Source organism: Sarcophilus harrisii, chromosome 2, assembly GCF_902635505.1.
Source record: "Sarcophilus harrisii chromosome 2, mSarHar1.11, whole genome shotgun sequence".
Lineage (NCBI taxonomy): Eukaryota > Metazoa > Chordata > Mammalia > Dasyuromorphia > Dasyuridae > Sarcophilus > Sarcophilus harrisii.
Genome location: NC_045427.1, coordinates 98,924,708 through 98,950,716, shown reverse-complemented (window position 1 = coordinate 98,950,716; position 26,009 = coordinate 98,924,708). Strand labels below are relative to the sequence as shown.

Here is a 26,009-nt window from a genome sequence, read left to right as displayed (position 1 = left end):
AAGAAAAATGCATTTTAAAAAATTTCCTGATACAAATGAGTTTTGACATAGAAGTGGAGAAAAGAAAGGAATCATTTCATTTTGTTTCAATATCAGTATCCAGATGGCTGATCAGCAGAAAAGAAGGAGAAATACTTATGTGTACATGATGAGAAGGGAATAAAAATACTTAAAAACTGACTAGCATAAAAAAGATCTAAAACTACATTTTCAAGAGAGCTTTTGCATCAAAAATAAAATCTCTCTTTTTTATTATAACCAATTATATGCTATCACAATCTTTACTTGGGCTATTATTTATCACCAGACTACAAGAATAATTTGTTGTTATTTGCCTAGGAAAACTTTTCTTTTTTAAATCAGTATAAATTTCTTGCTGCACAAATGCAATGACAAGTCCACCTAAAATGAATGATTTTGCCTATTTTTGGTCTTCAAACACCAACCCAACATTTTCACATACCACCTCCAACAGAAACAAAATAATTTCTTCAAGTAACTAACTCTTAAAAGATAAAACTGACAGAAATTCAGCATGAATTTGAATATACTAAAATAAATGATGCTTTACTTTCCTTGGGATGAAATTTGAAGACCCAAAGTAATTATACTTTTCTGATGCAATAAAGATTCGATGATATCACTAACACATTTCATTAAAAACGAATATAATTAATCTACTAAACCTCTGAACTACCTTTAATTTTGCTTACAATACGAATCAGCAGATTTTTCATTTGAATAACCTCACTCCTGTATAAATTGAATACTGTTGGTTTAAATATGAGTAAGTGCAATTATGTTGAAAACCTCCCTATTTGCTATTTATTTTAATTTCTCCTTTCTTTCTTTCATATTTAGGTTCTTTTACTCTCTTAATTTAAGAAAACCCAATTTTCATATGTCCCATGAGACACAAAAGAAGTTGGCTAATAAATGGGATGACCACTATGAATGGGAATATCCACAACCTAATATATTCTGTATTGAGAAACAATTTGCAAAATGACTTCTAGTTTTAAAAGGGGATGGTGTATTTGAGGTTTTAAAATTCAAAATAAAATGCTATAACTCAAAAGATACTGTCTAACTATGAGCTTCTATAAGTCACCCACCTGGGGCAGCATGCGATTCTCCTCCTCCAGCTGTCTTACTCTTGCCTCCAGCTGCCTAACATAGGACAAGGTTGATTCTAAAATTAAAAAGAAAGAACTCACATTATACATACAGGTCTTGTTTTGTGCACTGTCAGGGTATTTTTGGCTTGATTTATTCAGAAGAGGTAATGACTATTCAATCTTCCTAAAAACAAATAAACAAATCCCCCAAAGATTCTCCCTAGGGGGAAAAAAAAACCAAAAACTGCTGATAGTACAAGTGAATTTAGGCCATTGTATAATGTTTTGAAGAATTAATCCAATTTGGAAGTGGTTAGATTCCAGATTCCTGGACTCCAGCCAGGCTTTTTACATGTAAACATCTTGTAGACAGTGCTTATTAGTTCCTACTCATCTCCTAACCCTATGCTTTCTGAATTTACAATAAATTGTAGCAGACTATTTTAAAACAGTCTCCAAAACACAAGTTGCATAACCACTTATGCAAAATGGCTAAAGGAAAGAGAGATCTCCTTGTAATGTACATTTATACACTGATTTTGAAAGAAATATTAAAATCTTCCATCCCCAATACTTACTAGCTCTCATCCTGCCCACAGTACACAACCAGCAAATATTATCAAGCCATACCTCAGTGGCAGGCACGAGGTGTTATGTATAGAATTATAAGTGAGAAAACTCTTACTGACAAGGAACTTATATTCTAATGGGGGGATAAAGGAAAGGAAAGAGGGAAAAGGAGAAAGAAGGGCAGACTGACAGAAACAAAGACAGAGAGAAACAGAGAAGGAAGAAACAGGAAAGGAGAGACAAATAGAAAGACAGCAGAAAAACATATCTGCACAAGTACGTAATCCCAGGACTATGACATCAAAAGAATCAAAACGTTTTGACACTTTTTTTTTTATTTTACAGGATATAATACAATTCAACCAATGATTCTGTAAATTAACACTCAAATGTTGACCCTCATTTGGTGATACTTGGGTTACCCTCATCCAAGTTTCAAGTTAAGTCCAAAGTATGTTGTCAAAGGCCCAGAAGATGGATAAAACTCACTTTTGGATCATAAATTGAGACCCCCGCCTAAATGTCCAAAAACAGGGGAATGATTAAATTTTAAAGTGATGCAATAAAAGAATGGAAATGCTTTCCAAAACAAATGAGACTGAGAATTTTCAAAAATATAAAGAACTTATATAAAATATATGAAGAAATTATAAAGAAATATAAAAAAAATACCTTTATGAAACCCTACAAAACAAAACAAAACCAAAAGTATAGGAGACCTGAGTATGTACCATGATGATATAAGAAAAAAAGTAAAATGAGAATGAATGAAATCCTGATAAAGACTTAGAGCAAAAAACTTTAAAAGCACTACAGTCATTTATGTGTTGAAACTAATTAAATATAAATGATATTAATCATGTATATTTTTTATTCTGATGTTTAATTTTTTCCCAATTTTTTTTAAAGAAAAGTCAACCCCCACTCTCTTAAGAGCATGAATTTAGGAAGAAGAAAGTAGCAATCATTTGAAAATACCAGTGCTTCCTTTTCATTGTTATTGTTCAGGATTTAAGGTTGATTGTAAAATTAAAAAGAAAATTCACATTATACAAAGAGGTCTTGTTTTGTATAGTCAGGGTATTTTTGACTTGATTTATTCAGAAATACTTGTGTCTTAATCTTTGTGACCCCGTTTAGGGTGTTTTTGGCAAAAGATATTCTAGCAATTTGCAGTACTCTTTTTCAGATTATTTTACAGAAGAGGAAACTGAGATAAATGGAGTTGGGTAACTAGCTCAGGGTCACACAGCTAGCAAGTATCTAGAGGACAGATTTGAACTCATAAAGGTGATTCTTTCTGATTCCAAGTCCAGTGTTCTAGTCATTATGTCACCTAGCTGCCCTATTTTCTATTGCAAAAAAAAAAAAAAAAATGTAGCAATTCTAAACCATGTTGAAACCATTTTCAGGGCTCAACATAAGCATAATATGACCCATCACTGTAGAGTGCTATCTATGAGCAAATGAATATAAAATATGGTGAAAGTAAAGGATAACACAATTCCTCAAGGGCAAATTTCCATATATTTTTCATATGATTATTTTTAGCTATCAGAAAAGCTGATGAGGCTGATTCATTATATTGTTCTTCAACTTAAGGAGGAGAAAAAGAAAGATATAGTTTTGTTAAAAGTTGGCAGAATATTTGGGAGACATATACTTGAACCCCTTAAAGTTATGTAAGGTTGGAATATTACAGTGATTTAATATCAAGTTATAAAATGCACTACATAAATAAAATTATCACTTATCTACAGATTATATAATAAAAGATTCAAATGCCTTTCCATCACAACCACAGAGACAAATGAACAAAGATTTTAATATAACACTATTCTCTTTAAGAAAAAAAGAAGGGGAAACTATTTACAATTTAATATGATGTCATATGAAGAGAATCTATCCTTGCTGATCAAACATTACAATGAAAGGATCTTTCCTCATTAGCATCCATCAATTCTTTTGTTTTTCTTCTTTTTCTGTGGCAATCAGGTTTAAATAATTTGCCTAAGATAAAACAGCTAGTATGGATCTGAGGCTCCAAGGCTGGTATTCTATCCACTGTGCCACCTAGCTGCCCTAGCATGTATCAGGTCTTCTGACTTCCACATACTGAGCAAGTTCTTTCTCAATTTTAACTCCTCACCTCTTGCCCTGAGAAGCAGCTGAAGTGATCGTGGGACAAAATGATCCATTCCATAATTTAAAAGAAACAAGAGCATTAGGGGTAGAATTAAGTGAGTCAAAGTGAAATATTGAGATAAGATCTACTATTTAATTGCAATATTCAAAGTGACCAATGATTTAAAAAGTAATCTGACAGTCTTTTCTCAGTCTTCATCCTTTTTGACTTCTCTATAAGATTTTTATGACACTGAACATGATTTTCTAACTACCTGTCCAATTTTTCTTTCTTGGGTTCCTTTTTCAGATACCTTAACTTTTGGGGGCATAGCATTAGTGATTTCATCAGCTTTCGTGGCTTAGTTATCTCCATACATAAGACTCCAGCCTCCGTTGTTCTCTTGAGCTCTTTCTACATGTTTATTGGTCTTTTCCAACTGAATGTAGCATAGACATTTCAGATTATTTTCTATAAAACATTTTAGATTGAATATGGAGTATATCTCCCCTGCCCCAAACTCTTCATAAATGCCAGTTATTGTTTGTACTTCAACCATTTTAGCCTAATTCCCTCATTTTACAGAGGACAAAACAGAGATCTAGAAAGGTGGAATAATTCATCCATTATATTTAGGTGATTTTTAAAAGTTTTTTTTCTGCTATTAACAAGTTAACTATACATGTTAAATATTCTAATTTTCTTTTTCTTTTTAGCTTATAAAACATTATGTAATGATTTGCCTGGTACATAATAGATATCTAATTAGTGTTTGTTTCCTAGCTTTACCTTTAAAAAAAAGAAAGAAAGAAAAGAAACAAATTCAACATGTCCAAAATAAAACTCACTGTCTTTACCACCATATCCACCCTTCTTCCTAAACTTCCCTTTCTTTCCAAGGCTCCTCCATCCTTCCAGTCAACAAAGTAAGCAACCTTGGAGTCATTCAATTCCTCCTTCTTCTTCATCATTCTTCCATTATCTAATTAGTTACTAAACTTTAGCAATACTATCTCTATAAAATTTTTTGCCTTCTTTACATTTAAACAGCTGCCATTCTAGCACAAGAACATATGACTTATTATTACAAGAGCCTCCTAATTAGTCTTTTATGCCTTCATGATTCCAAGTCCAGTCACCTAGCTGCCCTATCTTCCATTGCAAAAAAAAAAAATTGTAGCCATTTTAAACTATGTTGAAAAAAACAAAGAACAAATTGTAGCCATTCTAAACTATGCTGAAACCATTTTCAGGAATCAACATAAGCATTACGTTAGGGCTCTGTGGCCCTAACTAACTTCCATTGGTCTAACCATTCCCTTGAACAAAAAGCTCCAGTTGTTCACTCATGCCATTAGAATAAAGTATAATGTACTCAGTTTGTCATTTAAGATCAATCTACCTTTTCTAGGTACTTGATATTTTTGTTCACATATTCCAACCAACTGGCCAACACGTCATTTCTAATTTGACTATCTATCTCCCATCTCTGTACCCTTCCACCAGTTGTCCCCCATATCTGAAATTCATTTTCTTCTCATCTCTGCCTCTTGGATCCCTTTCTTTAAAGCTCTTATTGAAGTGTTCCCTGATCGCCTCAGTTTCTAGTGTCCTTCCTCCAAGAAAATATTTCAAACTCACTGAAGTTCACCAGATTCTCTATTATTGACTCCTCACTAATTTTTCTTATTAATTCCTTATTAGCCTCTCAGCCTACTCACCATCTGTAAAATAAGCTTAATAAAATGTGTCTATCTACATCTCCTGACTGAGCAGTTATGGGAAAGTGTTACACAGATGTGTTATTATCAAATATGGAATGTTGGTATTAGCATCAACATAATTTTGAGTAGATTACAGTGAAGTTATTCTTTCTTCAAAATGTCAGCAGAAATTCTTCATGAATTTTAAATTGTATCAGAAATAGGCACCTTCCTAAGAGATTTACTTGGTTAACCCGTATTAAAAAAAATAGAATTACTTCTAATTGTTTCTTAGGCCATCAGGTAGGCTAATTTATGTTGTCTCTATTTTGAAATGCCATTTTATCTTGTTTCCCATGGCTTTCTAAGGCAATGTGTCATTTTTCTTTTGGCTCTCATTCCTGAAATCATCTATGAATTACTTTGATTGTTTCAATATGCACAATTGAAGCTGTCCAATCTGTCGAATTTATAAATGGCAACTCTTTGGGAAAATGTAATCTGGTCAGTGAAAAGTCTTGGGAACAAGTTAAAGCTACAAATAATATATCCTCATCATCAGGGCATTCAGGTAAATAGAGGATGAGGGAGGACAGGGAAGTGAACTGTTAGTTAAAAACATAAGACAACTAATTTGTTTAAAAGATTTCTTTTTCAAAGCTTTATAGGAATATTGTTACCACAGATACCACAATACCTACATCTACCAGAAATCATCCCATAGTCTTGGAATTATCAATTCCCAGTAATCTCCCTATAAATTCAGTCTCTGAGGACATTGTTCTGGTTATTTCAAAATTAGATTCTACCATGCATAGGCTTTTATACATTCCAGAGGAAATTATTTCAGAAAAATATTACTGAGATTATTTCTCTTTGGACCAAAATTGTTTTTCTTCCCTTCCTCAGGCAAGCAGAGGTCAGCCTTCTACTCAGAACACACATTAGCTTTGGACACATTTGCCATTATACCTCTCAATGTAATTTGACATTTTTCTTATGAAAATATCCCTTTGGAATCAGAATTTCCTATTTGTTTTGGCCTTTAATTACAAACTGCTACATTTGTAGAGATTGAATTTTTAACTGGACTTTTGGGTTTTTTAATTTGTTAGGGTTATTTTAAAGGGGAGAGAAGTAAACTTGTGATCTCATCAAGGTAGAAAAATTTTCCAGTTCTCCTACATTAATTAGCAATCTGTAGCATAGTCAGTGAATGGCCTAGGCCACAAAAAATTACTGACTTATCCTTGGTCATGCTAGGGTATTACAAACAAGAATCAAGTTTTCCTAATTCTAAGATTAGCTATCAGTCTATGACCATGAGTTTCTCTAACCTAGGACTTAATGAACCATTACATAGATAAATATGATGGATAAATGGATGGATGGATGGATATCAATAGATAGATAGATGATAGAGACAAAGAGAAAAGCAGAGAGGGAGAGAGAGAGAAAGAGAGAGAGATGATAAACATGCCAATTTATTTTTTTTCATGGGTACTGAAAGGTGTGGGGGAAACACTTGATTAATTGAAAGACTGCAAAGAGTCACAAGATTAGGTTGAACCTCTAAGGTAAACTTTGAATTTAGAGCTTCCTGGCTTCAAGTTCAATTCTCCATCAACTACCCCAGGATGCCCATTTTCTCATTTATTAAATGAGACTAATAATGTATACAATATGGGCAGCTAATTGGCACAGTAGATATAATCCAAGTATGAAGTGAAGATCTGAGTTCAAATTCAGCCTCAGATATTTACTAGCTCTGTGGCCCTGAGAAAATCACTTAACCTTCTTTGCTTCAGTTTTCTCATCTATAAAATGAACTAGAGAGGAAAGTGGCAAACCACTCCATGATTTTTGCCAAAAAAAACCCCAAATGCGTTACAAAGAATTGGACATGACTGAAACAACTTAAAACTGACAATGCATTACCTCCTTCATTGGATTGCAATGAAAAAAAATTACATTGACCAAGGCTAGATTGATATTCCAGTAGACCTCCAAATTGGTTAGGTTATTGCATGTGAAAATACACACAAAATTTTTGATACAATCAGTTTTTCCATTAGTGTTTGTTCTCAAATGATTTTCAAGGCCAGGACTTCAAAAATAATTGCATAAGCTTAAAAAAAGCAAATAGAAATATGAAGGGCTGTATTTATGTGAGTTAAGGGCAAAGGGAAAATTAGATCGTTTTTACCATTAAAACTGTGCTATTAAAATAAAAATACTCTTTCATATTCCCCTAGTTCATTTTTATGCACACTGGGCACTCAATAAATAGTTATTAGCTATAAAATTAATTTTCCAACACAAGCCTCTTTAAGTTCCTAGAAACTTGACTTTGTGATAATACATAATGACTAGAAAATTAACCCTATCTACTTTCCTGGGAAGATTCATTTAAGATCCTTAAAGTTCCCTATAAAAATGATGGTATTTCTGAACATTATTACAAAAACTGATACAATCACCTTTAATTTTGGCATTTCTAGGAAATGATATAATTTTAACTCTGGATCCTGTTTATAACCCCAGAACCTTCACTGATTTTCTGGAAGATGTTAAACAACTCATTTATGACTTTTTTATGTTTCCAGCCCTGAAAAATGAGAATAACCACTGCCCCTTCTATCTCTCAAGATGAAAGGATGAACCAAATCATTCTTGACCCCTAATCCTCACTCTTAAAAAAAAGACTTTACTCTCCTACAATGCTTCAAAGTAAGAGAGGAAGGAAAATTATTAGAGCCACTAGTGCCTATAAAAGGAAGGACCAGATCATAATAATTAAGGTCGCTGTAAAGGATGAAGTGTGAATCTTGAGGGTGAATTGGGTGCTAAGTAAAATTTCCTTTTTCTAAATAATAGACAAAACTGTCACAGCTGTTATGTTGTCTCCCTTATGCCATACCATTCCCTAGGTTGAGGGATACCAAGTTCCATGTATGGGTATCATATCCATATGGGCAATCAATCAATCAATAAACATTTATTAAGAGACTTCTGTGTGCCAGGCACTATGCTAAGAAGTTCTGGAGATACAAAAAGAGAAAAATGGCAGTCCTACCCTCAAGAAGCTAATAATCTAATGGGGGAAACTGAGTGAAAAATATATATACAAACCAAGTTATATACAGGATAAAAAAGAAATAATCAACAGAGGAAGGACACTAGAATTAGGAGGGATTGAAGAAATTTTACTGTAGAAGGTGGTATTTTCGTTGGGGCTTAAAAGGAAGCCAGAAAGGTGAGTAGACAGAGTGGAGAAAGAGCATTCTAAGGATGGGGGACAGCAGAAAAAATTCCCAGATAAGCTTGTGCATAGAATAGCCAGGAAGTCCATGTAACTGGATCAAAGACAAGTAGATGTAAGGAGACTGGAAAGGTAGGAAAGGGAGTAGGTTAAGAAGGCTTTGAATCCCAAACTGAGCATTTTATTTAATTTGATTCTGGAGGCATTAGGAAGTCATCAGAGTTTATCAGGAGGTGGAGGGGCTCTGTAGTAAAATTATACTTTTGGAAAATCACTTTAGTAACTTACATGGAAGCATAGGGAAAGAACTGAGGCAGGCAGATCTAGCACCAGGCTATGGCAATAACCTAGACATGAGATGATGAGAGTTCAGTGCCAGAGGAGAAAATGGGGTATATTCAGATATGTTACATAGGTGAAGTTTACAGGCCTTGGAAACATTCTGGAGGTGAGAGATAATGAGGAATCTAGAATGACTCTTAAGTTGGGAGCCTGAGGTCAGATTGTCAGACAGGAAACCCCTCTTCACAATTCGTCATTCCTTGAAAGACCAGAAATTAAACAAAAGAGATCCCAATTAACAATTAAGGACTTTCTGATTGGTTAATGTAAATTTATAATTATAAAATTGACAAAGAAGTTCTATTTATACAACTTTCTAATATTATATGCCTATCATTAAAACATTTTGGAGCACATCTTCAATATGTGAATGTGTACTTTTTTATAAATTACATGTGTCCTAACGTATTAATAACTATGCATATTACAAATATAAAAATATTTTAAATAAGATAATATTTAATCCTAAAATCAATGGAGAATTAAGGGATGTTTTTTGAGTTAGAGAATTAAATAATTAGTCTGGAGTTTGAGGAAAATCTTTTTTTTGAGAGACTTGAGGCTAGAAGACCAATTAGAAGATCATACCAATAGTCAATGCAAGAGCTGATAAGGCTTTGACTAGATGGGTGGCTGTGTGGAGAGGAGAAGGAATATGCTAAAGATATTACAGATTAAAAACAAGAAATTTTGACAACTGACTGAATATGGGGTGAGTGGGAGTTAGGAGTCTGGGATATAACTGAGGGAGTTATATAAACTTCCAAAGTGTAAACATGAGAGACTAGAAGGATGGTGGCAGCATTCACAGAAAAAGGGAAATTTGGAAGAAGGGTGAGTGTGGGAGGAAAGATAATGAGTTCTGTTTTAGACATGTTGAGTTTGAGATGCCTCTAGGACATATAGTTTGAAATGTTCCCAGTGACAGCCATGCATCCAAGTTTTTGGTGATGGGGAACAGTTCATTTAGAACTTCCCTGAGGGCTGATATACACAGAGACTGGATGGGAACATGCACAAAGAAGGGAGGGAGCTCAATGCAGGAATTAGTGGGGTAAAAAAAGGTAGGTATGCCTTAGGTTGTTTCTCATGAAAACATGGATGCAGTTTATCGTCTCATCCTTCAAATGGATAATCACAATCCTTTTTGGGATATGTTATCAAGTCCTCACTTTGGAAATAGCTGATCTACAGTATTCAGATAGCCAAATTCCAAATCAATGGAAGTTTTCAGAAAACAAGGGTAACAACTTTATTTTGTCCAAAAAGATTATCTAGATATTAGAGAAAGAACATCCTAGACATAGAAATGGAGAGAAAAACTTAATCAGAAAATTGAGATAGCAAAATATATGTTTACAAACTTAAGCAGAGTGAACAAGAAGGCCAGACTGGGAATCAAGAAGACCTGAATTTAAATCCTGTTCCAGAACCTGGGCAAGTCATTTAATCTTTCTGTGCCTCAGTTTCCTCAGCTATAAAATAAGGTAATAATATCCACTTCACAAGATTGTTATGAAGATCAATTGAAGTAACAAGCCCTAGTTTATTATTATTATTATTATTACAATTTTAGCATACATTTATTATTTCTTTATTCTTGTATATTATTAATTTACATATTCTTTCTCCTTTGTGAATAAATTTGAATAGACACAATTTATAGTTTGAAGTTAAGACAAATTAATATTATCCTATTTTATTAATAATCATTCATTTGTGATATATCCTTTTCATCCTATTTCTGTTAAGACCCAACTCTTGAAAATGTCAGGTAATTTTAGAAGGGTGTAAGAGTAGGTAATCTACTCCTAGTCTTTAAGGCATATACAAGTACATAAACAAGGCAGATATATAAGTTTAGAAGGACCCCGTTCAATTGGGAAACCAACTGAATACATTCTGGGCAAGCCTTTACCTTGAAGGAAGGATCCCCTATCCTTGATCCTCTTAATCAAAATTGTGGATGGAAGGAGAAAACTAGCCAGAAAGGTCCAAATGGAAATGCCTTCCTCTTACCTAAATGCTTTGAGACTGCTGAGCTTCATGATCAAGCCAAGTTCTCAGCAAGAGCTAAAGACTTTTCCTCATTAAATGTTCACTACTCAGGGTTGAGTTGTCACAGCAGTTCCAAGTCAAAAGATATACATACATCTGATCCAAAGCATTTCAGAGCTTCCCTTGGTCTCTTCATCTGTGGTTACCAAGAGAAACTACTACCCACCAATTTATTGATTATTAGCTAGCCTAATTAATAAATTCATTACTGATTACCTGGAAAAATCTGCCTCCCAATGGTTTTATTCACAACAGACCATGAACCAGATGGGGAAAAAGGAAAACATATTATCAAATGATAGATGAAAAGATATTTAAAGACTTCACTAAACCTAGACAAATAAGCAGACTAAAGGCTTCAGAATGTTTTGCCTGGGCTCAATAAATCAGATGAGGGAGGCTGGCAAAGTCAAGCCTAAAGAATAAAAACGAAGCCTAGGGACAGGGATAAAGGTTAGAGGAAATCAAAGAAGGAAGACATAGAAGGATTCTATTGTCCACAATCCAAAGCAGAATCTTCTATGTCCTTCCTCTTTGTAAATTTATTTGATGATAAAGTGTTTTCAAAGGAAAGGGCAGTAGAACAAAATGTGTCATTATTTCCTTACCACACTTGATGAAACAGATTTTCATAAGTGCAATGCAAGTTGCTTTACTCAATTCTAATGTAAACAAAGAAAGTAAAAAGATATACACCTCTCAAAATTAGTTTCAAATACTCACATTATACTTTAGAGCTCCATGTGGGTCAACAAAAAGCTTCACACAAAAAAAAATATTCCCTAAGATAGTTAATTCATTTCATTCATGCAAGTGTAAATTAATTTTATGGAATGGAATGGCAGGCACTCCTCCTTTTTATGGTTGCTTCAAGAGAGGACATGGGATCCAGGGTTTCCTTGGGACCAGTTAGTGGAGAGATAAAGAAAAAATTGGGGGAGCAGCAGACATGTAGCAGAGATTGCCTACCTTGTCCTTCCACATAGGAAAGATCCAAAGATCTCATACCACATTGATCAGTGATTAACTGAATTATTTTTTTCTACTCTCCTGGAGAGTTTCATGTAAATACTCTAGATCAGAACCCAGAGTGACATATATATATTTAGATTATTTTGCTTCACTGCACTAAAAATGGTATTAAACAGGAAGGGGAAGAATAAATTTTAAATCATAAGATGCTTCTCAATTCAGCAGGCCTAGATTGAAGTGCCACAATGGATGCGTTGGAGCAATCAAGGCACTATGCAGTGGATTATGACCATACAGGTAAAATTAGCAAAGAAACTTTTTGCGTTTTTTTCTAATTAAAACTTTTTAATTTTCAAAAGATATACATAGATAATTTTTCAACATTGATCCTTGCAAAACCTTGTGTTCCAACTTTTCCCCCCTTCCCCACACTCCTGCCCCTAGATACCAAGTAATCCAATTTATGTTAAACATGGTAAAATATATATTAAATCCAATACATGTTTACATATTTATACAATTATCTTATTGAACAAGAAAAATCAAATCAAAAAGGAAAAAATGAGAAAGAAAACAAAATGCAAGCAAACAACAACAAAAGGAGTGAAAATGATCTCTTGTGATCCACTTTCAGTTCCCACCTTCCTCTCTCTGGGTGTAGATGGCTCTCTTCATCACAAGATCCTTAGAAATGATCTGAATCCTCTCAGTGTTGAAGAGAATCATGTCCATCAGAATCGATCATCGTATAGTCTTGTTGTTGCCGTGTATAATGATCTTCTGGTTCTGCTCGTTTCACTTAGCATCAGTTCATGTAAGTCTCTCCAGGACTTTTTGAAATCATCCTCCTAACTCCAGGGCTGGTGTTTTATCCACTGCACCATCTAGCTGCCCCTGAAATCATCCTGCTGATTGTTTCTTATAGAACAATAATATTCCATAACATTATTCAGCCATTCTCCAACTGATGAGCATCCACTCAGTTTCCAGTTTCTTGCCACTATAAGAAGGGCTGCCATAAACATTTTTGCATTTGGGTCCCTTTCCCTCCTTTAAGATCTCTTTGGGATATAGCACTTGTTTTAAAAAACCAAAAATGATTCAACAAAAGTGCTGTAAAGAGCTAGTTTCTTTCATTATATCAATGAAATTAGAACTGAATAATTTTCCAAAAGATGGTTTACAAAAATTGATTATCTCACCTTTAGATTTGCTATAAAAAGTGCCATCCTCTTGGCATAATGAAACCTGCTTCTTCGTCTCCATCAGGTAAATTTTGAAAACTAAGGTCCACATTACTTTCTAACATATTTGCCAGGAAATTCCATTACTTTAATTGGATTACAAGAAGAGCATATAAGCCTATCTGAAGAGTCATTATCTTACAAGCACAGCAAAGGAAATTATTGACAATCATTGTATAATAAACTCATAGCTCTAGTCTAGATATTACCCAATGAACATATTCAATAGAGATAGCCTGAATAATTCAGACGTCTTTTCTTAGAGGATTTTTCAACTTGGATTTCTCAATCACTCTCTTTACTTCATAAGACACAAGCTTCAAGGAGACGCAAACTGTATTTCTCACTAATGGACTTAAGAATATCTAAGATGATGCTTTTGTTTGTGTATTTGCTTATAGGTAACTAAAATTATTCTTGGGCTGTTGCATGCCTTTTTCAAACTCCTTCAAGGCAAAACCTTTTCTGTCACTCCTTAAAAGGCCTGTGCTTTGAATCCCAGCTTCTTAAACTGTGGGTCACAAACTTATATGGGGTCTCATAACTGAATGTAGGGGTCATAAAATTATAATTTATTATCTGTAAATGTGTAATTTGTATACCTATTTTATATGCCTATATGTCTGGGATCATGTAAAAATTACTCAGGTGAGAAACGAGTCACTAATGGAAAAAGCTTAAGAAATCCAGTTCTAGATGATTTTCAATAGCAGTTTTTTTGAATGAATGAATGAATGAATGAATGCTGAGATTCAAAATGCTACTTGTCCTCCAGTTCCTGATCTTCTTACCTCACCACCACAAAAATAAGCATAATAACCTTGTGCTAAGGGAATACTTTGAACAGAACATGAAGGCAAATCACCAAATCTGAACCACAGGGGCAAAAGAGCTAACATGAATATCCATACATTTTCTTTTGAAGAAACCTAGCCTCTCCGTATTCTTTTAAAATTTTTATCTTAATTTGTAAGCAGTTCTGAACTGAGCAGGAAAAAAAAAATCAGTGAATACATGAAAACATAAAGAAAACTCTAAAGAATTATTAAGTGTAAATGTGTATTTTAAAACCTATTTCGGGGTTTAAATTAGTTGCCTTTTTATTGACTTTCTTATTGTTATTTTCAAAGAAAAACCCATTCTTTTCCAAAGTCAAAGGATAAAATGGATGTCATTTAAGCAAATTCAACAATTTCCCTCTTATGGTTGCACTTGTGAGTGCCATTTGTCATTTTATCTATGAATGCACAATGAAGGAAATCAGTGATAAGTATGTTGTGGGTGGATTTATTTTTTTTTTAAGAAAGTAAAACTACCACAATTTGATTTTCCAGTTGGATGAATGGTGTCTCTTCCTACATATTTTGGATGTTCGTGTTTGATGGTTATTTCTCTTTTTTTTTTGCTACAATCATATTATTTCAGTGATAAAATTATTTTTTAAATCACATCAGATAAATGTTACTAATTTGCTCTCAACTAAAATAAAATTCACCTTAGTGTGGGCTAATATTTTCCTTGTTACTACTTTAATTGACATTTACTATTAAACAAACCAAGAGGTGCTAAAAGATTCATAAAGAAAAATAAGATATATTCTCTGCCCTCACAATCTAGTAAGATATTTACACAAATAAATATAATGGAAAATAAAAACATGATAAATAAATGAGAGTACAAATTAAGTGCTAGATGAGAAGATACCTTTTATTTATCATTCTGTGAAGACACTTCGAAGGACTAATCGTATAATAGGATTGATTAGATTTGGGTTGTTTTCATTTTGTGGTGATATAGGGAGGAATCAGGGTTCTTTTAGGAGAGCAAAGTAGATCACTCTCATGCACTCAAGCTGACACAAAAATAATAACAATATTTGAGATAGAAAAGCTTTATGGATATAGAAACTGAGGCTCTATAGAGCCTAAAGGGTACAAAAGGGTTATTAAGCAAATAGTGTAAACAAAACAGGCATAGTTGACCTAGATAAGAAAAAACTGATCTTGTGGTATCAGTCTTAATACAAACAATGAAAAGTGGCCATTTAAATAGTTTTTAGTCTATTTAGGTTAAATAGACTGAATCTTAAAAATTATTAAGCAAAATTCATCCATAGAGGAGTCAGTAAAATGGAAACTAAATATGCACCAGCTATAGAGTCAGAGGACTGGGGTACAGTCCTAATGCTGACAATTGATCTCCTGCATGACCTCAAGTAAATCATTAAACTTCCCTAAGGGAGGTGAAATGAATCAATTATTATTCATGGCACTTCCATCCCCCAAGTCGCCCCAGTTCATAATCATAGTGTCATCAATGACCTCTCTCTCCTCAACTGATATGATATGATATGCAAAAGGTATGAACAGATAATTTTCAGATGATGAAATTAAAGCCATCTATAATTACATTAAAAAAAATGCTCTGAATCACTATTGATTAGAGAATGCAAATTAAAACAACTCTGTGGTACTACTTCATACCTCTCAGATTGGCTAAGATGACAGAAAAAGATGATAAATATTGAAGGGGATGTGGGAAAACTGGTGGAGTTGCAAAATGATCCAAGCATTCTGTATCTCCAATTATGCCCAAAAGGCTGTACACCAGCCTATTCTTTGACCTAACAGTGCCATTACTGGGAATGTTTCCTAAGGAAATCAAAAAGGAGCAAAAAGGATCCACATGTGCAAAAATGTTTGTAGCTGCTCTTTTTGTGATGACAAAGAATTGAAAAATCAGTAGATGCCCATAAATTGAGAAATGACTGAATTAGTTATGGTATATGTAGGTATATGAAGGTAACGGAATATTATTGTTCTATAAGAAATGATGAAACAAACTGATTTTAGAAAGACCTGGAAAGATTTACATGAACTGATGCTAAGCAAAACTAACAGAACCAGGAATACATTGTACATAATAACTGTAAGAATGTGTGATGATCAACTATGAAAGGCTTGTTTCTTCTCATTGGTTCAGTGAGCCAAAGCAATTCCAATAAATTTTGGACAGAAAATGCCATCCGCATCCAGAAAAATAAGTATGAAGATTGAATGTAAATCAACACATGCTGTGTTCACTTCTTTTTTTCTGTTTTTTTTTTCCTCTCTCCCATGGTTTTTCCCTTTTGCTCTGATTTTTCTCTCCCAACATGATTCATAAAGCAGTGTATTAAAAATTAATAAATTTACTAAAAAATAACTTCTCTCTCAAACTCATGCCACAAATCCAATTTTGACCCTTTTTAACCTTCTTTTAGGTGTAGTAGGAAGAATTAGAGAAGAAAAGGAGAAAAAGGAATAGGTAAAGGAGAATGAGAAGGAAAAAATGAGTAGTAAATAGTAGTATCCATGAATGGCCTAGCATCATTTGAGAGACATAAAAAAGCTCTTAAAATATTTCGCCTTGTAAGTGGTCAACACAGCAAAGAAGAACTAAGATAATTATTTTTTTAAAAATTTTAAGTTAAAACTTTCCAGATCAATTAGAACCAAAGAACAAAATTGAAACAGAAACAACAAAATAATCACTTCCTGAAACACTTAAAAAAGAATCCTAAAAATTCCATAAGCAAAAATGAGAGCTTTCACATCAAAGAAATTATCAGCCAGCAGAAACAAAGATTTCAAGCACAAAGGAACTATAGATAGGATCACATAAGCCTTGACTGCTTCTATCTTGAATAAGAGAAGATTTTGGAATATAATGTTCCAAAAGGCAAAAGGATTCATATCTGTAACTCCCCCCCCCCGCCCCCCCAAAAATGTACACACACACAGTTAAGTATAGGAAAAATACTTCAAAGTCAATGGAGAAATAGGCATGGATAGGGAGAAGGAAAGAACCAACAGGATGAATGACACTAGGAAAAGAACTTATCAAAAACAAATAGATTCCTAATTTGAAAGAAAAAACCAAAAGATAAAAAAGGTAAACTCATAATACATTGAAAAGAGTAATCAATGCAGGAAACATAATTACAAGACAAAGATATAACTAGAGACTAAGATAACATATTCTAAATCATGAAGTGGCTAACTGGCACAGTAGAGAGGAAAATCTGATTTCAAATCTGGTCTCTATTTGCCTTAGTTTCTTCATCTATAAAATAGGGATGATAATAGCACCTAATATAAGGGTTGTTTTTAAAGTCAGATGAAATGGTACTTGTAAAGCACTTCACAAAACTTAAGGATGTATAGTTATTATCATTATTAAATAATGATTGGGTCAAACAACAAACCATAGGAAACAAAGAATTATATTCCAGTTGGATAATTAAAAGAAAGCTGAAATACATGGGAAACATTCTCTGAAAAAAGCAATATGTATCTATATATGTAAATACATAAATATAGCTTTTCTTAAATGTAGCTTGCTTGGGAGTCAGGGTGGGGGGAATAAGGGGAGAAAAAAAGAATAAAGTAAATAAGGGGAGCAGCAGAGAACCAAAGAACTATTTACAAGGAAGTGCAGAAAAAATGGTCATTTATGAATATAATCTCTTCTACTGATACACATACTTTCTTGTTCTGGTAACGTGTTATTATATATTTTGAATTTTCCCTGATGTTCTGCTAGGCACATGATAATGTTCTCTTTTGTTTTGCTTTATCTTGTTTTGTATTTCCTTTCTGTTTTCCTTTTTTCTTACTCTTTTTTGAAATAAAAAAGGAAAAAAATGAAAATACCAATTAATAATATATATATATATTTCCAACCTCATAAAATATTACTTTCTATGCCACATTTTATGGTCCATCCAAAGTAGCCAATTTTTATTAACTGATAGATCATTTCTTCTTTTTCTTCAAGACGCAACTTGAGTTTCTTCTTTGATATGACACCCTTCCCAATACTTTCCCAATTTATATTTCCAATCCTCCTAAACTATTTTGTGTTTAACTCTTTCTCATCTTTTTGTTCCTACTTCCTTCTCTTTTTTTCATCTTCTCCTCTTTCCATTCCTTCTTTTTTTCTCCTTTCTTCCCCCTTCCCTCTATACACCAGACAACCACATCCATACTGTTAGGTGTGTGTGTCTGTGCAGTTTTCAACATTAGAATATAAGATCCTTGAGAGTAAATAATGTTTCAATGACTGTATTGTATTCCCAAACTCACACTACATGGTATATATTTGTTCAATCATTTTTCAGTCATGTCTGACTCTTCATGTCATTTGGCAGTTTCTTGACAAAAATACTGAAGTACTTTCCTATTTTTCTCCAGCTCATTTTACTTATAAGTAAACTGAAGCAAACAGGTTAAGTGACTTGTCCAGGGTCATAGAGCTAGTTAGTATCTGAGGCCAGATTTGAATTTAGATTGACTCCAGTTTTAGCCACTGCCATTTAATTGCTCCAAGGCAGCCATAATAGACAATAAATATCTGCTGATTGACTGACTGACAAAGTTTTGCTGTTGTTCACTTGTGACTGACTCTTGATGACCTCATGGACCACAGCATAACAGATTCTTCTATCTTGCAGTATCTCTTGAAGTCTAGGTTCATGTTGTTTCCATGATGCCATCCATCCATCTAATTCTCTGCCATTCCCTTTTCCTTTTGTCTTCAATCTTTAGTAACATCAGTCTTTTCTAATCTCATTGTGTGGCCAAAGTATTCAAGCTTCACCTTCAGGTATCTGACTTTTTAGTGACTGTCCTGAATTAATTTCTTTAAATACTAACTGATTTGATCTTTTTATTGTCCAAAAGATTTTCAAAAATCTTCTCCAGCACCACAATTCTAAAATGTGAGTTAATGGCCCTCAGTTTTCTGTGTAATTCAACTCTCACTGCCATACATTGCTACTGGAAAAACCCTAGCTTTGGCTTTATGGACCTTTATTTAAAAAGTAAGATCTTTGAGTTTTGTATGCTATGCAGAATTGCCATACCTTTCCTTCCAAGGAGCAAGCTCTTTTAATTTCATGGCTACCATCACTGTCTGCATGATCTTTGAGTCCAAGAATATAAAATCTAACACTGCTTCTATTTCTTCAGGCTCTATTTGCCAGGAAGTGATGGAACCATTTGCCAAGATCTTTGGGGGTTTTATGTTAAACTTCAAGACAACAATCACTAAAAAATATTTTACCATATTATAAACCAGCAAAACTAAAAATTTAAAGGTAAATGAATGTTTGCTAAAATACAAAATATATAAATTAACAAAATAGGAAACAGAGATCTTAAATAAATGAATCTCAAAAAAGAGGAAATGAGAATGCATTCATGGTTATTGTCCTTTGTTTTCAGAGAGAACCAAAAAGACATCACTATGTTAGAATTGAGTTACAGTGTGTCCAACTGTGGCTGAGCAGACCAATATGAGTTCAGAATGTTCTGCCACAGGTCAGAGACAAATAGAACATGTGAATATTTGGGGTGACTTCTCTAACTTTGTGTATTTCGTGTTTCCTTTGATCTATTTCAATTCTGTTTTGCTCATAGAGCACAATTCCTTCTTTGATGAGGGCACAACATGCTGCCAGTCCTGTACCAGTGTTTCCTATGTCATATAATCAATTTTAAAGTTCTTAAGAAAGACCTTGAGAGTGTTCTTGTATCATTTTTTCTGACCACCTTATGAGCTCTTGCCCTGTATGAGTTCTCCATAAAAGGATCCTTTTTTTTGGCAAGTGTACATTTGGCACTGAAACAATGTAGCCAGCCCAACTGAATTGTGCTCTCTACAATAGAGTTGAAATGCTTAGCAGATTAATTCAAGGAAGGAATTCAATGTCTGGTATCTTATCCTGCCAGGTGATCTTCAGAATATTCCTAAGATAATTCAAATAAAAGCAATTGAGTTTTCTGGCTTGGCACTGGTACACAAAACAACAATGAGGTCAGCACAACAGCTCTGTAGACCTTCAATTTGGTAGTCATGATTTCCCAAAGAAGCTCCAATACCAGATAGAATTACAAATGAATTATATTAAATTTTTAAAGAGCAATTTAGTGACTTTTATTTAACTCATAAAAGATACCAATATTTATTAAGTTTCAAAACACTATTAAATGAAAATCTATATAAGGTGTCACTTGAGTGCCTCTTATTAGGATGTGTCCATTTTCATATAACTGCTTAGTGAAAAATCTATAATTCCAAAAACAAAAGAAAGAGAAATATAACTTAAGATACTTTCTAATCCTCTTCATAATAGAAACTTTTTTATCATTTCAAAGGTTCAAAAAACTGTAATTAATATATAGATAGAAAAAAATAACAAGTCATTGTTTCCTTAAGAGATGAACAAATTGGCAATAAAATAAGTGGAACAGGAAATAAAGCAATACTTATTTCTCTTTGAGTTATTTTAAAAAGAAAATAAGTATATACAAGGTTCCAAATGGCTTAAATGAATTAAGTTTTAGAAATTCTAAGGAAGATTACATTTTATAAAGGAATATTTTTAGAAGTAGAAACAAGTCAAAAAGTCAACTTTTTTTTTTAATCCCTTACTCCTTTAATTAATAATTGCAATTACTCAATTCTAACTGCCTAGAGGAATAATGCTATGTGGAATGTTGTCCATTTCTAAAGAACAATTGAAAGACCATTTCCCTCATAATGTAAACAAACTTTCATAAGTTTTTATAACAAGACAGAAAAGTAAAGTATCTACTAGCAGAATACCCTAGAAATGTACCTGTCTCCTTTTTTTGCAGATAATTTAATTTTCTGCCTATTTAACCTGCTGGTTAGCCTCAACCTGGTTTAACTAGTCTGGGGAGATAGTTTTATCAGAGTGGGACTGCTACTCAAGCCACAATTTCTTGGAGTCACAAGTGAGAGGTGGATGAAGCCCTCATGCCAAAGGTGTTAGTCCTCCCTGAAAACTCCATATCCACCAAGGGAATCATAGTACTTTTTAAGAGGTCATATTATAAATGTGCACATTAATTTCTAGAAGGCAATTATATGTTATTAGTTATATGATTTTCCAAACATGCACAAAAAAGTGAAGATAAAAATAAAAATGATAGTAATAATAACAGTAGCTATTATTTATATAATACTATGTATATATATATTATATATATATATATAATATTATAGATTTTTCAAATCCTCTGTAAGCTCTCCAAATCCATGAAACTGCAATTGACAAAATGGCTCTAGGAACTAGCTGGATTCCAGGTTGGATGCTGCTGCCAGCCCAAAAGGGAAGGCTCAGAAGCCAGGATGTTGGGATGCAAGTAAGGGAGGATACTTAGAACCTGATGGAATTGGGGCTATATAAAAACTGAGTCAAACCATGTGCTATAATCTACTTTCATATTGAAAAGAAATTAGAAGGACTGCAGCCCTATATTTCGGGGTGGTAGGAATGTTTGGATATTTGTTGTTGTTATACATTCAAAATAAATATTACTTTATAAAAGTAAGCTGACAAATAATTAAATGAAACTGGTTACTGAGGAAGCCTTAAAATTAGGGAAACACGAGACAGGTGCTTGAGATAATGACAGAAAGTAGGCATACTCCCATCCCCTTAAGATACTAGAGAACTCTAGAGGAAGGATGGAATATGAAATATTTGGCCTGCAGGTAGTAGGGAACAATTGTTTCCCTAATGTTTAACATGTTGCCTGGAACATAAAAGGTACTTAATAAAAGTTTGTTGGCTGCTCAATTAGAGTGCTGGAATTATTTTGCTATGATGAGCGTGTAGTAAAGATCAACTAGCTTATATCTGCAGTGAGCACAGTCAACACATTATATAGTAGTCAAAATTAGAGAAAACTAAAGCACAGACCAATAAATAATAATAATAACTAACATTTATATTCCATTTATTCTGTGCCATGCACTGTGCTATATGCTTTACAATTTCATCACATCTTTGTAAGAAGTAAGAATGTGGAGGAGATTTTGGAACATTGGTAATAGAAAATACAATGGGTGCAGATGTTCAAAGTAGAAAATAAAGTAGGTAAAAATGATCTTGGAATCTAAATGTCTAAATGAGAAGAATTTGGAGATATGCAAATATGGAACTGAAAGTTCTAATAGAGGAAAGGAAAAAGGAGGATGGGGAATTAAATAGGTTGAATAAAAATAACAACTCATATTTCTATAGCATTTTAAGCTTTAAAGGGACTTTTCTCCAAGGCAGATAGAATCAACATTAATTCCATTCTACAGAAGAGGAAAATGAAACTGGAGAAGAGACATCACAAAGGTACCTAGCAAAAGAGAAGTGGAACCAAGATTCCAGATTTGATTTGATTTGTGATTTGATTTGATTTCAGAGGCAGCAGTTATTCCATTACTCAATGCTTTTGCCACTTCTTAGTGTCTTGCTAGTTTCTAGGCAAAACTTCTGACACAACTCCATAAACCAGGTACCTGGTATCTGACCTGCTACAAAACTACAGACTCAGATTTGGTTTATATTTTATTTCCTCAGCTATACTTTCTACTCCCTTCCCTGCTATATTTGTGTTTAAATACTGTCCTAAAGGATAGTTAATGATGCCTTTACATTAGGAACTGCCCCACAGGACTATAAGGATGAAGAAATTATGGGAAATGAGTAGCCAACACTAACTTCATCTAGTAACAATTCTAGAGCTAGCTCAGTTCCCTTTCTATTCAAAATTCTGTCTAATTCAATGGATCTAGTCCAGTTCTGTCTCATGAAAAACCTTATTCAAATATGGAAATTATGAGAAAATGTCATTACACTGTTTGAATCCTGCCCTGTATGGCTGGATAGTAGAACTATCTCTACCTGTTGCTTAGAGACCCTTAATTAAGGATTCAGGTTATGCTGACCAGAAAACCAGTGGGATCCAAAAACTGGTGCAAAGTATTCTTACAATTATACATTTCAAGTAATCCATATATGTCTTATCTGAAAACCCATACTGGCCTCATCTGGTTTATCAGTTACTATTTCCTTGTTCCTTTAATTGAATACAAACACTTGGGAGTGGGGAGAGGAGAATGGGAGGGAAACATCTGTTTTCTTAATTTCAAGTTATTACACCCATTTGCTCTCCTCCTCCAAATTCAGAAAGCCCCTATTCTTTCTTCCAATTAGAAATCAGATTCCTTAATCTCATATCCTGGTTTATATCCCATTAATTGTTATCTTTTAATACATAAAAATCTGTCTTCTGATTTCAGGATCCAGTGCCAACCTGAGGCCCAGTTCCAATTTGTTATGAAATAGGCATGCATTGCTTAATAAGTTGATATGTTTAAAAGCTCAAATCTTTGTTTCTTTAGTTATTTCAGATTTCACCTGCCACATGGGATAGAAAAGGACCAAATTGTCAGCCTGGCAAAATAAAGTGTGCAAAAAAAGCAAACATGACCTTTATTTGATTATTTTTAAAAATTCACTTACCAATAAAATTAGTTATTCCATCATACAATAGTGAAGAAATAATCCAAAAATTTAATTTATTGTAGCAAATATTCATGAACACCTATAAACTGTAATTCAGATTAAAATAAACCCTCTTACTAAGAAAAGAGAGGGGCTAGAGGCTCAAATAATATCTATTGGCTCTCTAATTGCTCCATTTTTCACTTATCTTCCCTATGAAAATGGATAGCTTTAGTTTGTGCATTAATATTTATGAAGGAAAAACAATGTTTCATTTGGAGAGAATAATATTGGAATAATGTTAAATCCAGTAATGCCAGCTCCATAGATGATTTCAGGTGCTCCATACTAGTCTGTGTATTCTTTAATATACAAATGAAGCCCCAATTAATCTGGAATTTATTTTGTAAAAATATCTTTATAGATAAACATCTATTTTCTCTGGTATTTTAAATTTTGCTTAAAATATATTAGCTTGAAAAAAAGAATAATTAGTAACCAAAAGTCTTAACTAAAATGCCTTTTTACTAGAAATGGGGATTTATTTTTTAAACAACAAGAAAAAATTCTTCTACCAAACTATATGCATTTGAGTTTATGTCCTCTACTTATTCAGCTAAATTTTGCTCTCTGAAATAGAATTCATTATAAGTAAGAAAAAAGATGAAATTTTTAACAAAAATAAGAAAGGAAAGATAAAGAAAATAGCTTTTATTAAGTGACTACTATGTGCAGAGCACTGCACTAGATGTTTTACACATAACATCTCATAAAAAATTAAGATATTTGGTTAAATGTAAATGAAATATATTTAGGCCTTTCTGTTTTGTAAGTTCTGTTTAGTTGCCACTAAAAATATAAAATGACATTTTACTGTCTAATGAAAAACTACTAGAGAAGGATTTTTTTATAGTAAAGTTTATTTCATTATCCAAAAAAAAAAAAATGAATGATTTAAGTAGAGACATCATTAACAAAAAAAAAAAGTTTTCAACTTCAAAAATATTTCTGGAAGGTAAATATAAAGTCGATATACTAACCATTTCAGAAAAAAATTTATGATTTGTGTTGACTTAAGACACGTCATCTAACTGCTGATCTTCCTAGCCTTCACTATTCCCTGCAGAAAAGACAATGTCTTATTCTGGCTTTTCCCAGTTTTGGGACACAGAAGCTTTTAGACCTTAAATATATTGGAAAAAATTCATAAAGGCTTTGCAGGGAACTTAGGTTTATGAAATATCATGAGGTCAAGGCAGGAATCCAGAAAAATGAGGAAGTAAACAAAGGTAAGGAAGCATATTTTTCATTTAAGGAAAGGCTGATAGGTGGCTCAATATACAAGTGCTGGGAAGATCTATGTTTAAGTCTAGCTTTACATAATTACTTGCTGTATGATCCTGAGCAAGTCACTTAACTACTGTGTGCTTCAATTTCCATATTACAAAATAAAAATAATAATAGATCTAATTCACAAAAAATGGTTGCTGTGAGGATCAAATGAAAACATATTTGTAAAGCGCTTCACAAATTTTAAAATGCTATATAAATGCTAATTAAAACAACAGTATTACTATTACTAATACCCCTATTCCTACTCTCCCTTCCACTACTAGTACTGCTGCTGCTATTACAAATATACTTAAAATAAATTGTTACTCCTAAGCAATAAGTTTTGATAGATATGTAACACCTTTAACAGAGGCTTGCTTTCATGACATGAAGGACCCAAATATATCTCAGAAGAACTTTGTTTGTTTCTCTTGGATTATCTACTACCATAGACAGCTGGAGAAATCTCTGGATAATGTGAGTCTACTATCATACTGAGCCCAACTCTCCACTAACAACCATGTTATTCACAATACATGGGAGAAAGCTTTATTGCAAGATATAGGAAAATAAAACTTCTGAAATGAGTATCCTTTAGTATCCAAGATCAATGTAAATATTGTCACTTCTAAATATCTGAAGACTCCTATGACTGTAACTGTTCCTCCCTTAATCCACACTTATACATAAATCAAATTTCTTTTACTTACTTTCTGCTAGCTGTCAGTGGGTGACGTGATGGAGGTAGGGGAGCCAGGTAGTGCTTCCTAACTATTTCCCACTGTTCTTCTATTACACTTTGGTCCCTTTCATTCAGTTTCTCAGTCAAGGTTAGGGAAGTCCTTGACATTTTTATACATTCTCAGTCTTACTCAGATATTTACCAGGATATGAAGAAAAAAGTTACCAGCCTCCCCACATTCCCCCAT

At 33.3% G+C, this 26,009-nt stretch overlaps 1 protein-coding gene across 4 annotated transcripts in view; it reads right to left on the bottom strand.

Moving 5' to 3' along the window:
• Positions 1-26,009, bottom strand: part of CCDC85A (coiled-coil domain containing 85A) — a 226,775-nt gene that overhangs the window by 49,917 nt on the left and 150,849 nt on the right. For 3 of the 4 annotated variants that reach the window (XM_031950507.1, XM_023494941.2, XM_023494942.2), the window contains exon 3: positions 1,116-1,192. The exons of the other annotated variant lie outside the window; for it this stretch is intronic. In XM_031950507.1, coding sequence (XP_031806367.1) covers positions 1,116-1,192 — 77 coding nt within the window. The remainder of the gene's footprint in view (positions 1-1,115; positions 1,193-26,009) is intronic. 4 annotated transcript variants of the gene reach the window in all.